The 13,879-nt window shown below is 41.6% G+C and overlaps 3 protein-coding genes across 4 annotated transcripts; all 3 read right to left on the bottom strand.

The window, feature by feature from the left end:
- Window positions 1-18: 18 nt before the first annotated feature.
- Window positions 19-3,131, bottom strand: alyref (Aly/REF export factor). The gene is made up of 6 exons (XM_070923553.1): window positions 2,792-3,131; window positions 1,196-1,354; window positions 934-1,081; window positions 688-751; window positions 422-608; window positions 19-331 (listed from the first exon to the last, which is right to left on the bottom strand). Exons 1-6 carry the CDS (start codon window positions 3,029-3,031, stop codon window positions 317-319), a joined length of 813 nt encoding a protein of 270 aa, XP_070779654.1. The 5' UTR covers window positions 3,032-3,131; the 3' UTR covers window positions 19-316.
- A 613-nt stretch (window positions 3,132-3,744) lies between these two features.
- mcrip1 (MAPK regulated corepressor interacting protein 1) lies at window positions 3,745-6,857 on the bottom strand. Of its 2 annotated transcripts, none has more exons than XM_070923665.1 (5): window positions 6,787-6,857; window positions 6,002-6,095; window positions 5,679-5,797; window positions 4,572-4,676; window positions 3,745-4,484 (listed from the first exon to the last, which is right to left on the bottom strand). In XM_070923665.1, exons 2-5 carry the CDS (start codon window positions 6,007-6,009, stop codon window positions 4,420-4,422), a joined length of 297 nt encoding a protein of 98 aa, XP_070779766.1. In that variant the 5' UTR covers window positions 6,010-6,095; window positions 6,787-6,857; the 3' UTR covers window positions 3,745-4,419. The 2 variants fall into 2 exon arrangements, with proteins under 2 accessions (XP_070779766.1, XP_070779767.1); XM_070923666.1 differs by having other exon boundaries at window positions 6,002-6,132; window positions 6,787-6,831.
- Window positions 6,858-8,182: 1,325 nt separating this feature from the next.
- ppp1r27a (protein phosphatase 1, regulatory subunit 27a) lies at window positions 8,183-9,779 on the bottom strand. Its single transcript, XM_070923820.1, has 3 exons — window positions 9,344-9,779; window positions 8,999-9,149; window positions 8,183-8,346 (listed from the first exon to the last, which is right to left on the bottom strand). The coding sequence occupies exons 1-3, from the start codon at window positions 9,777-9,779 to the stop codon at window positions 8,226-8,228; spliced, it is 708 nt and encodes a 235-aa protein (XP_070779921.1). The 3' UTR covers window positions 8,183-8,225.
- Window positions 9,780-13,879: the final 4,100 nt, after the last annotated feature.

Here is a 13,879-nt window from a genome sequence, read left to right as displayed (position 1 = left end):
AAATGGACAGAGACAGTATTTGGTTAATATGCACTGCAGGTTTTATTACAAGTTCCATTAACTACAGGGTAGAGGAAAGAACTGGGAAAACCCAATTCACATTAACCTACAGCCAAAACCATTTTCATCAGAAAAGGGGGAGAAAAAAAAAAAAACAGTACTGGTAAAAAACACTTTGGAGCATTTAAAAGAACAGGTTGGAACAATAATTTCAATCACATCAGAAGACAACCATGTGTAAAATATTCTGCACATTTGTAACAACCACCCTTCTGTGCAGACAGGAAGGGACAACAACCAGGAGGAGCATTATTTCTTAGCTGGTGTCCATCTGAGAAAACAAAACAAGAACGAAATTAAACAGCTGCAAAAACATAATTTGTTAATTGATGACAGGCACTGTATTGACAGCTGAACATACCCTGGCATTGTAGGCGTCTAACTGGGCGTCGAGTTCCTCTGCTGACAGCTGCTGCTTGCTATTACCGCCTCGGCCACCTCGTCCCCTTCCCCTGGCACCGCCTGCACCACGTCCTCCGCGGCCTCTCTGCATGCCTCCGAAGCCACCCCCACGATTTCTGTTCATGCCTCCACCACCTCTGTTGAGACTGAAAACAAGAATGCCCATTAAAAATGCCCACAATGTTTGACAGTCAAAAAAAAAAAAGAAACGAGAGCCACACTCACCCCTGCATAGGTCGCCTCTGTGTGTCAATCTGTGATGTGACGAGTTGTATGTTCATGGGCCGCCCTAGAGAGACAAAGACATAATGATCATCGTAAGTTAGGCAGGACAGTAGTGCTGAAACAATTGGTGGTGTAATTTGCCAGGCAAAAATGTTTTGTTCTTAAATGAATTAATAACAAACAAAAGTTAGTCAAAATACTTGTGCAGCCATAATTCAAAGCAAGAGGATCGAGTATGAGGCATACCATCAAGTGGGATGCCATTGTATTGTTTCATGGCCTTGTGGGCATCTGCCCTCCTTTCAAAGTGGACATCTGCGGTTCCCAGGCTTCTCCCTGATCGGTCGTAATGAACTGCAGCCTTTTTCAGAGTCCCGAATTCTGCAAACAGTTCCTGGGGGAAAAAGTGAAACCCTTAGCAGATATCTCTTTACCTCGCCGTTCAGCACACCAGTCAAAGGCCAAACGTGCTCCACTAACAAAACGGGTAACGTAAAAACTCAAGTACCTGAATGTCAGCATCTGAGACCCCAAAGTCGAGATTTGAGACAAGGAGCTTCCCTCCGGTTTCCACCCCAGCTCCTCCGCCACCTCCAGCAGCGCCATTGAAGCCGCTGAAGCCGTTGTCAAACATGTCATGCTGCCACTTATCTGGAAGCTGTTTAGGCTGCAACAGACGAAAGAGAACGCACCTGCTGACTTCAGGATCCCCTTGCCTCTGTCAATCACAGACTCCACACGGCTGGGTGTTGGGGCAAGCAGGGGCTCCACTTCCAACAGGGCCAGGGTGTTCAGTTCCCCCAAGAGGGTCCCCTATGTTCCCTGCCCACCCCATCACTACAAGCAAGTGAATCAGTTCAGACAGAGGACAGACACAGGACAAACAACGTAACTTTAACAACAAGGGGATTTGTTGTACATCACCTCTATATACACATAATGTATATAATTCCAAACATTATGAGATCTAGAGGCATCTACTGAGATTGTATACATTCACTCAACGACTGCTAAGTCAAAACTGAGCAAAAATTTGCTACCCCAAACCCACCCACAATCTCTATAATAAACCCTGAAGAACTTGCCCACCCCGGCTAGCTACCAATATTGCCCATTGTTCTCTTGCCATCTGCGCCTCCACCAAAGGCTCTCCAGATATGATCCTCGGGTACACAGGGGGGTCGCCATCTGAAGCAGCGTTGCCTCCAGCGTTGCACCATATTTCCTGGCTCGACCAAAAGTTCTTTACCAAGCCACGAAAAGGGCTTTTATGAAGGGGAAGTGTCCATAAGTTGAGGGGGTTGGATGGGGGAAACAATTAGAAATTGGCCAGCTATCTCCTCTATGCGAGCGTGGTTCATTTGAGCGTCCATTTTGAGACCACGCCATTTTGATTGGGGCTTTGTTGGGTTTGTCTAAATACACATTCACACTTTAGGAGTGACGATTTGCCTTATAGGAACATTATCAGAGGGGAGGGGGGGGGTTGAAGTCCACTGATCCATCCACAAGTAACAGCCACACTGGTTGAAAAGCCACCAAACAGGCCTTGTTGTGAAACCCGCCAGCCACTCCCGAACAAAAGGCCGCCTGGTCGCTGCACCGGGACAAAAACTATGCTCCCAAAAGTGGTGGAAAAAAATCATTTGCGGCTGAATTTTCTCGATGAAGTGGTTTCCTCTCACCATCATTTTGACACTTGGGGTGGAAAGCACTGTTATTGACCGTGGACGACTAGCTCTAATTTAAGATGCTGGATTCAAAATGGCGCCGCCACGGCCTTCGCGATCCAACTTTAGCTAGTTAGCCAATATGGCTAACACATTCGCTCTCTCCGAAAGGCCTCTTCTTGAAAAACACATATGGGTTGAGGGAGAAGGGACACACTATGCATACAAATGCCATTAATGCTTAACCGCATATTACAGAGCTCTCCTCCGAGGGAAACTCGGCGGTTATAGCAATAATTTTATTCGCTTGACTAGCAAGCTGGCTAGAGGGTTAGCTAGCAAGCCTACTGGAGAATAGAAGGATGTTAACCAGGCATTTTCAGGTTTGCCGAAGGTTTTTCCTTTTTCTGCCCATTCCTCTAACTTTCTCATACCCTGCTGTAAGGCGTTGGTCTGCCTCTACCGCGGTTCAGGTTCTGTCGGCTCCTCATGGGGCCGGATCCGCCACCTCGTCCTCCAAATCCTCCGCTGCTGACTCCTAGACGCCCAGCGCCTCCTCCTCGGCCGCCGCCTGAGCCTCCGCGGCCTCGACCTCTTCCACCCCGGCCTCCACCTCTCTGCTGCCTGTTCTGTTTGATAATGTCGTCTAGAGACATATCCATTTTATCGGCCATTATGCTGCCCCAATAGTGCTAAACTGCCAAGAAAATATAAAAAAAATACACCCTAGCCTGGATTGGTCCCTCTCCTTGCCCTTTCACAGCTCAACGCTCTCTGCACCGACGAGAAAACACAATGAGCCGAAGTCCGCAGGATATAGACAAACTGATTCGGTACGTACTGCACGTAAGCACAACGTCATCACGTAATACGCGTGACCAAGACACAAACGCCATTCTATTAACTGTTAATTCATACAAAATGTACTGTATAGTTATCACAAATCACCTTGCATGACTGGATCGTGTTCCTCGATAATTAATGTTCATGGTTTTAAGTTTTGCTTCACTGATTAAAATAAGTTAGAGCTAAAACGATCAGTCAATTAATCGATTTGTTGATCGCCACAAAACTTATGATAATCAATTAATCATACATGTCATTTTTTAAAGCAAAATGCCAACAAGCAATTTGAATATGTCAGCTTTGAAAATTGTTTCCTATTTTCAAATGATTCATCAATTGATTGAGATAATTATTGAAGATGACAATAAGCTTTCGTCGCAGCTATAAAATCAGTATAATCAGGATATAGCGTAATCGTTTCACTTAATTATCTGGCTTTATCAAATTCCATCCAGTTTAAGATTTGGGCTCACGTTTCAATTAATTTCCATTCTCCATGTTCCATTTATGTAGGATCAATACAAGCACAGTACTGTAAAAGTCTTTTATTCAACATTTTGTTTCAAGGCTTAGGGGAGGGGGGTTAACCAAGGGCAGAATACTCAGGGAGGTCTCTACTTAGTAAAGTCCATTTGAGGGCAAGAAAATTTATAATAAAAATGTTGGCCTTCTACATTGCATTTGGCTTCCAAAACTTGCCCATAAAGTGTGTATCCAATGTGACCATTCCATTACTTCTACAATTTATTGATCAAACTAAAAAAAATTGAAGTCAGCCCTTTCGCATTTTCCTCCAAAGTCATATAAGTAGCAGTAGCAAAGAAAACAGGGTTTGTATTTAAGACTGCAGTCTTTTGAGTCCTGTGGAGAGTGTCAACAGTTTGTACCTCAGCATCAGATGTCAGCAAATTGGGATTAAAGTTTGCATCAGTCCCATCCACATTAAGAATGTACATATGAAGATTTTATGACTTGAAAAAACATGAACCAAGAGACGGGAGAATTTCTGCTCCCTGGAATCCCACTTCTTTTCTTCTTAGTCAGTTGTAGAGGGTAAAAGAAAGAGACGGGGGTTGCTATGGTCCAGAGTAAAAAAAAAAAGAGAGATTGGCATTCTGTGCTAGACTGGCCAACAGGGCTGACTTTCTGGCTGATGGAGGAAAAGTTCTCGAGGATAATGGGTGGAAAAAAAGCGACTGGACCATCATGAGAAAGACTAGGACTTCTTGGAGTCCTGTGTGTTGCGTTTCTTGAGGTCACTCAGGTCCACTGGTGTGAAAGCTGCAAGAGCAGACAAAGACAATTTGTTAACTGGCCTGTGCTGTGTGTACAAAATCCGCTTCACTACTAAGTTCCACTGTAACTTACAATGTAGGTTAGGATTTGGGTTCTTCTCCACATACTCCTGTGGTCCACGGTCATTGCGTTCACTATTTTGTGTTGATCTGATGTCTCTAAGCACACACTGCCAGGCTGTGAAACAGTGAGGACAACAATGCTTTTGTTACATTTAGGAAATCTTATCTAATCCTGCAGACCTAGTAACAACATGACAAGACAGACAAAGGTGAAGGTGAAAACACTTTTCAAAGTAAGTGCTTCAATGTCAGTAAGTTGTCTAATTCAGATACTGTAGCACTACTTTTTTATAATGATGGTAGAAGTGATAATTGAAAAGCAATCCGACGCATGGTCTGCGGTAATTAGCACAGGTCATTAGTCACTGTCCAAGCACTTGGACCTACCTAATTGACACTATCCTCAGGACTTAATGGTTCCCTGTGTTGTTTTAGACCTCTAGTAGTGCCATGGAGTGTTTTTCTTAGTGGCTCCTTATTTTGCTTCTCTCTTGTACCAGCATGAGGACGCACATGCAAGCGATACATAGTCCTGCTAATGGTTACAGGTTAGTCCACTGATCTACAGGTGGCGGTAACACGCCAAGATACGAATGTTTTTTGAAGAAGGAAATGCGTTCGACATATTAGACCTCAAGTATTCACACTATGAGTTTTGGTGAGAAACACTTTACGTAAACATACATTTTGTTTGTTTACAAGGAAACTCCACTGGGCAGCTTTCAAATGGAGTAAATTCAGGCTTCAACCATTCAACTAAAATACATGATATGGGTTTTGAAAAAATGCTGACAGTGTACCTGTAGGTTTAAGCGATATGAGCTGCAGTTACACGTGCCAATGTATCTGGCAATTTCCATGCAAGTGTTTACATGTGAGATAAGCCAAATGATAAGGATTGTGTTTACATGCTGCACATTATGTGATTAAACAGGTCAAAGTTTATTTTCCTGTTGCTGGCTCATGTTAATAGCTGACAGGAAATAAACTTGGACTAAAGCTGTTCCCAGGCAACACAACTGTAGTTCTGAGCAGTCTATTTTTCTGATCATTAGTAAAAAAATAAAAATAAAACGCTTAGATTATTCAACATGTCGGTGTTAGAGGGCGTACTTACTATCATGTATAAAGCGAACATTTTCCTCATGTGCTGGGGTGAAAAGCTCCCCACTGTTAGTTGGAGATCGGGGGCTTGAAGTCCGCTTGTAACTATTCACCATCCTGGGAGCAGATGAGCTTCACAAACATGAAAACAGCAAAATTAGCAGCACAAACAGATATGAATTTCATTACAGTCTCTCTAATCATTGTGTACTGTAAACTAAAACATCTTTCTCTTAGATATCTAAAATTACATTTGATTACATTTTAATGATCACTATTAACACTGGCCATTTGTAGTTGTGCATTAGCTCTTAAGTGGCATGACTTGTTACAGACCTGGTCATTCTGTTTGCAGTCTGTACTCGCTCCTCGCTCCTCTATGGTGAGTGGATTTGAAGAATACAAAGGTTCAGGAGTCCTCAGCTGAATTCTAACAACAAACAACAGTGGCAACTATAGCATCCCCACTGAAACAACACAGGCCGACATTTACATCAACGTAAACTAGTGTCACTGCTGGTTAACCCACAGAGTTAATTTGCTAGCTCATCACTTGTCACTTACATTAAACTATATCATCTAAAGAGTTCTGATAAGTCAAGTGACATTAGTAACAATGCGAGTGTTGTTACCTCATAGTTGCTAGCGTTAACTAATTTCTATATAGCTATGGTACACTGTGCGTCTGGAAGAAAGGAACAAATATTGACGTTGGCTAGCCATGGGGCTTTTGTTTACGTTTTCACTTCAGTAGCTTCAGTAGTGTTAACAGCAGGCTACAGAGCCAAACCCGGTACATTAACCACTGCTCAAATCCTCATGAACAAGATTATGTATTGTCTCTAAAATGGTTTCTGCTCTTTCGGATCCGTGTCCCCCTACAGATATGTCCCGAGGGACAGCTAACTATAGATTTGCTGACACAATAATTTCAGCTAACTTTAGCCGGCTAGCTAGCTAGCTAGCGGCGATTTACATTGTCTTGTCGGAACGTTAGCTTCAACCAGCTAATATTTTTCTGGCGTTATTGGTCCCAAATATTTATTAGAAAGACACTTAGCGCAGTTATAAAATGCTCATGATCTCCAGTAAAGGACACACTGATAAGATATTCAACAAACCTTTCAATGGCCCTTCCTTTCGATTTCTTTATTCAGAGACTGTGTCCGCCGTCAGACCTGGCTAAAACGTTGCCAATGCCAACCAATCATTTCCGGGAAAAGACACGGAAGTGAAAGAGCTCACACACCTATAATGTAGATATAAAATATATATTATTATATACATTGTTACTCTTATTATTATTATTATTATTATTATTATTATTATTATTATTATTATTATTATATACTGTATATAAATTAACACACACACAAACTGTAAAAGAGAGCAGATGAACTACCACTTACTACAAAATTAAAATGAAAGAGTATTTATACACTAGTTAATTCTTGGTGTCTTTTTTCCACCTACTTTCTTATCACTACTTTCTTTCAAATAAATCTCTGTCCTCTCAAACAGAAATACAACATTACAGTTATTTTTCCATTGCTGCTACTGTATTTCCATTTTACATGAACATGAGGATACCATACCAGGATATCAGGATGTATTATTGTAATCACTTCTTTTTTTTCTTTTATGTACTATCACAATTTTAAAACAGCAGCAGCAGCAGCGAAACCTGACAAAGGTTGAGGGCACCTCTTGTAACCCAGGTATTCTTGTACCACAGAAACACAAAGAGTAATACACTTGTAATACACTTTAATTTTTCTTAAACAGACTTCACAAGAGCAACTCAGTCATATTTATAAAAGGTTTCTTTATTTATGAAAACGTACAAAAATAATTATTGAAGATAAAATTATAAGACTTTCATTGCTGACATTCGTAACAACAGCAATACAGTAGGGAAAAATACGGTGCTTGTACAGCATTAACTTGATGTTTGTTTTTATTTACGACCACTGACCAATGAAGAGTCAATTATTAATTTGGCTGATCCTCTTTCTGCCCAGCAGTGAGGATACATGACTCCCTCTATAAAACACAAATATCTCGGCCTAAATTGTGTGCTGTAACCAGGGCAAGAAATCCTTCAAAAGTGACTGCTGAACACTAACACACTTAAACCGAGATGCCCATGAGGATAGAAATTAATCTGGTTATATATACAGAAATGTATAGCTATTCAGACCTGGACCATCCATGAGTATAGATGACAGTTTGATTCAGTGACACATTGTTGGTATTGTATTACATGAGCAAAGACAGGGAGATATTTTAACATTTCAGCAGACAAATACACAAATGCATAAAATCAAATGACATAAAATAAAAATAACCACCAGAAAGAGAAATACAGCTGAATGGAGTATTGCTTTAAGGCTATAATTTAAAAAAAATTGTAATCTCATAGCAATTTGTGCTGCACTTTTGAAAAAGTGTGTTCTTTACAAGTTTGTGTGGTATTGTGTACTGTTAAATATGTTTTTCTTTATTTTCCAAGTGGCTGCTCAGCTTTCTGTCTTCTCTCTTGGGTCCATTTGGTGCCCAATCACACACAGCCAGCCTCAAACAGTTTGACCAGCTCTTTGTAGTCTGGGTCGATGAGGTCTGCAGGCTTCTCTCCATTTTCGTTCTCTGCCTCTGTGCTGGCTCCCATCGACAGCAGATAACTGAGCGCAGAATGAAGCAGAGCATTGTTAAACAGAGGTTCTCACATATATAAAAAAACATGGCATAGTTTATCATTACAGCAACTAATCTGTTTCAACTCAAAATAAGGGGAACTGTCAAAATTCTGTTTCAATTGTGGATCAGTTCCATCATTTCTCCGTATAGATAAAATTTCCACACAAAATATCCCACCTAAGATTTAGACATTGTAAATTCTCTCCTATCCAATATTTTCCCCTCTTTTAATCCCTGAGCTTGCTTAATGCTGAATACCATGTTTCGTGTATTGCAGTGTCAGAATTATGTCACAGTTTCATGTGTGTTTTTTCAATGACTATTGGCAATGTTCAGAGTCAAACTACCCGTGTCACATCCAGATAAACTTTGTCTTAGTAATGTCATTGCAATTAGGTGACCTCATCTTACTCTTTGAAGGCTTTGAATCATACATATTTCATAAGAAATTCAGTTTGACATCCCTGTGGTTTCAACTGACTCTATATGTAGATATTAAATTTAAAGGCCTGTGTTTTGTTTGAAAAAGTTTTATATTGCTTTTGACAAATCAGCAGCAGATGCTGAAATTGATCAGTGAGCAGAAAGAGAACGCACGATCAGTCGAGACTTAAAGGTTAAAAGGTCAAGTGATACCTGGCTATCTCCGGGTAGCCATCGCTACAGGCCATGTGGAGTGGCGTCCAGCCATCTTCGTCTCTCTGATGAACATCGGCACCATATTTCACCAGCAACTTCACCACCTCAAGGTTTCCCGTCAGCACAGCTTCATGTAGCGCTGCCATACCTGCACACAAGACCACATCAGTCAGCAGCACTGCTGTGCACAGCCATGCAGCCAATTCAAGCCAGTGAGAGACATCTAAACAGTTTGGAAGTCTTGAACCTCATTGGCTGACAATATTTCAAATTTCAAAGTTTAAAGTTATGAATCCCTGCGGGGCAATGTGATGAAAAACTAAAAGCTGAGACTTTTCTCACCTGAGTGGAAGAGTGTATCCACACGAACCTTCCTCGCTCTCATGAACCGACCAATTTGCTCCAAATCTCCCCGTCTGACAATGTCCTGGAAGATGATGTCATTGGGGAAGTGCACAGTCCTCTTTGCAGGTGCGACAGGTATTACAGGTGCAGGACTCTCCTGTGCTTGTGTGCGCTGTGTTGAACTGTACCGGGACCCTTTGCTGTATGAAGGGATGTACGTTGAGGCGGCCTTGTAAGTGGACGTGTAAAGTGATGGGGTGTAAGGTGTCGTGCTGTACTGTGTCGGGGTGTACTTTGTCGTAGAGGCATATGTGGATGTGTGGTGCGTTGGTGTGTAATGTGAGGGGGTGTAATAAGTCGGTGTGTGGTATGTCGGCGTGTACTGTGAACTGCGCGTGTACGTTGACACTGGAACATGGTAGTTGTACTTCATCCCTGCGGTGGTTGCTGCTCTGCCTCCCCCTATGCTGTCAGCCCAGGAGGAGGGAGGTGAGAAATCCAAGAGAGCGTACCAATCCGACAAAAGAGCAGTATCCTTCGCTCTGAGTCCTTTTTGTCCTCTCCTCGCTTGCTTATTATCCTTTAGTCTCCAGCTGGAATATCTCTTGCTGTTACTGCAGAATATAAGCACTTCTCAAATCCTCTGCTTCCAATCCCCTTCTTTTAGCTTGTATGGTCCTCTGTTTCTCACCTGCGGTGAATTCCCCCCATCTGAATTTGAAATGATCTTTTGTACAGTATGCTTGCTGTTGCACAGAACTGTTGTCTTATGCGGGCAAGTGAGAGAGGATCCCTATATACCCTCTGTAGGGCTATTTTAGGGCCTAGGATCCAGTGACTTCAGCTTAGAAATCAGTGGCCCTTGCCCGGCTCCTCCCACTGTACAGTCACATGCCCACTGACACTGCACCCACCCCTAGATCATAAAAAATGTTGACAACCAAAATGTTCTTTTTGAGTCCTGCTTGAGACATACATCTTCCCACATAAACATCTAAACACCTATGGCTAATTTCAGAGTTCGATATTGTCAGAAGAGGGAGACTGCACCTCAAATGTATAGGAGGCGTGGAGCGCAGTTATTTCCCTATTTTGGGCTAAATTCTACAAATTCACTTTTCTGTGAATCACGTTGTTTTGGTGCTATTAATGAGGGAGATGTATTGCAGGACAAATAAACAACAGCAAACAGCAAACAGCAACAGCACATGGTTTCATTTTGGCATGTGTTGTTGAATTGTCTGCTTACATCATACCTGATGGTGCAATATGATCTCAGTTAGACCAGAGACATTAAGAAATTGATTTCAAAAACACATGTTTTACTATGAGAATAAAGAGGAGATCTTTCAGTAACTTTTCTGGTGCTTCTGAGTGTTTTTCGCTCTGTTTGTCCATGTTCCTTCTCGTGTTCCCCATTGACCTGCAGGTCAGTCATGTGACACTTTGTCCTTTACATCATAACCAGATACACCAATAAAATTCACCCGCTGAAGAGGTTACGTGTGGGAGTGTGGTCACAACCAGCTGAGAGGGCAAAGCCACGAAAATGTAACCTCTCAAATGCCACTGAAAAGTCACATGGTTGCCGGAAACGCTGCTATTTACAACACTGAACTTTTGCCTGCCTAAATAGGACTGATACACAGAGCAAAAATTTTGCTTTTCTCATAAACACAAATCCTACAGAGCTCCACGCCTGTATGTGCAGAAAATGAACAAATGTTCAAAATGTAGAATAAGGCAGGTTTTTATCACAGTGAAATGCAGTACGTGTGAATGGTGCTGTTAAATGGTGCTGGTGGCACCAGCTGTCCCCAGACACACTTCTAAGATGGGCAGAGCTGCTTATAACTGGTTCTCAAAACCTTTGGAAGAGGACATGGGCATTTCACAGACGCTGCCAATGTAACAGAGGAAATAGCATAGCTGCCATCCTCAGGTTTTTGTTTCTCACCACAACTCCAACCACTCAAAGTATGCCTGTGCTCCCGAACTAGATCTCCTCTGTTGGAATTTGCAGCGATTCTAATGTGTTGCTGCATATTCCACATACTTTATCATTAAGTATACATTTTATTACTATAATTAATCACTTCAAGGACATCTGCTCATCCAACTTCTCCTTCATAACAAGGCTATCATACAAGAAAATACAGAAAATCTGCAGATAACTTTGTTTCAAAATGGAGAAACAAAAGATTTTCACAGTATCAAACACTGTTTAGCTCCGTTTAATAGCATATTTCCAGTTTTGTATGTTACACAACCAGAGGACGGAGATCATATGATGCTGATTATCCTAGCAGGAAATGATCAATGAATTTCTGTTATGGTAAGAGTTGACCCCAGCTCTGAATGCCAACACAAATGATTATTCATTACCTCCCTGCACTGCTGGTCTCTGAACAGTGGGAACAGTGGGAACAGGGGAAAGAGGCTTAGAGCTAATGTCTAGACAAATTAAAGTGAGAGTATCTGAATGTTCACGGCTTGAAGAAGAGACTTTTAGAAGCAGCTATCAGGTTTCACAGTCTCTTATATGGTATTGAGGGGGTTGCAGGGGTGTCCCTGAGCAATGGTGATACTCTCCTCCAGCTTCCATCTGCTCCACTCCACAGCCACTTCCTCACCAGAAGAAACGAGAACCTCAGCCTGTGGAAATTGTTTGTTTGTTACAGCCCGGTGTTAGGCCCACTCTTGGACAAATGCCAGAGAGAGGTCTCACGCGTTATACGGCTTCCTGCTATACATAGTCCTCGGCTGCCCTCCCCCTCCCCTACCAGCCATTACCAAGAAGTCAGAGTCGAAAACATTCAGGTGTACACCAAAGACATTGTCAACAACAACAATTCCTTTTCAACATAAAGTGTGTGTCTTTAACACAACCATGTCTTTGTGATCAGAGTGTGTAAAGGTTCAGAGAAGCAACGCTCCCACCCTACTCAGTACTCCGTTGCTATTGGCTGTTCATGCTGTTGCCAGGATTTTGGTGCGTGTTTGGCCGACACCAAAAATAAAGTGTATTTCACATATTTTATTTTATTTTATATTTATTCAGGTACCTGTTCAATGATATTATCTGTAAATGTTATCCCCTGACATGAATATTTTGTGGCTAAGCTCTCCTCAGACTGTGAGGACTAAAATTATCTCTGCATTTTTTTGTTGGCCTAAAATAAAGTCAGATTTAAGTACATTGAGACCAAAAAGTGCAGGAATCAGCTCATAAAATATCCACCAAGTGTTAATTTTTAATGGCAGAATGTAAACTCCCCACAGGCTGTCAAAAAGCCCACATTCCCCGAAAAAAGAAATGAAGTAATACAGAGGACATGACCTCGGCGTCCTGAATAGCTGCAGCCCCATGTGACCGTCTGATGGGGATGTTTTCAGGATCGACACAGACGTCAGTAGAATTGATAAATCTCACGTTTGATCACATTTTGGGCACATGAGCCATGAGTTTTTAACTTCGGTAGGGACAATGTTTTATATGCACAGTTGTGTTTGTGTTAACTTGCTCTCTAACTCTTTTTCTCTTTCATAAGCACGCATATACTGTACACACACACACACACACACACACACACAAAGAGCTTGACTGCAAAACATTGCCTTCATTGAATATGCATGTGCTTGTATAACTAAAGCAGGACGTGCGTCACATGAAGTTTTTCTCTGATCATAAACATATTTTACATTTTTCAACATAGATCTGAGACTAAAATGAATAATTAAAAATAGATTTGACAGATTTTCACCATAAATATTAGAAGAAAATGAATGCATAATAACCTGTAGGTAATGTGGTACTTTGCTCTAACATTAACATTAATCTTTAAACCATCTTAAAAAAACTTTACCATGTCGGATTTATTTTTTAATCAGCTCTCGAACATTTCTCTATGACACCAGCAGATCACCTGTCACCACCACCACACATGGCTCTCCCTTACATTAACTGCTATTCATAATAAAAAAGCATCATTATCGATAGCTCTGATTCTGGCCCTGATATTATTTTGTATTGGATGGAAAGCAGATTTTGTGGTATAACACTAACTTCTTTATATTTTGAATTTGGACATCAATATCTGTGAATATTATTGACATGTTTTTGAGCAGTTGAATCTTTTAGGTCAAAGACAGCTGTGAACTCTTCCAACAACCAAACTCAAATGCTGACTTATTCTCAGCCAAATACAGTTGACAGTCTGTCAGTTGCCTGTGATCCCTTTGTTTCACTCTACTACCTCTGTGCTGTACGGCCAGGTATCCAGGGACAAACAGTTTGGGACACATGCAGCTGAAGCCAAAAGAATGACAATTTGAATAGCGGCTTATCACTGGGCTGTACATGTTACAAAAAAGCAAGCTATGCATTCCTTGACACTCAACTGACTCGCGTGATGCAGGTAGGAGGCAGGTTGGTGACTCCATGGCCTAAAAATAAGAGCTGTGAAGCATCCTGTCTGTGTATAGCATGTTATGAATGCAGGCTGTCATCCTCATAAACATTGGAGTCTAAAA

Source organism: Enoplosus armatus, chromosome 17 (assembly GCF_043641665.1).
Source record: "Enoplosus armatus isolate fEnoArm2 chromosome 17, fEnoArm2.hap1, whole genome shotgun sequence".
Taxonomy (NCBI): domain Eukaryota; kingdom Metazoa; phylum Chordata; class Actinopteri; order Centrarchiformes; family Enoplosidae; genus Enoplosus; species Enoplosus armatus.
The sequence above is the reverse complement of the archived record's forward strand: the minus strand, read 5'-3'. Positions and strand labels throughout refer to the sequence as shown.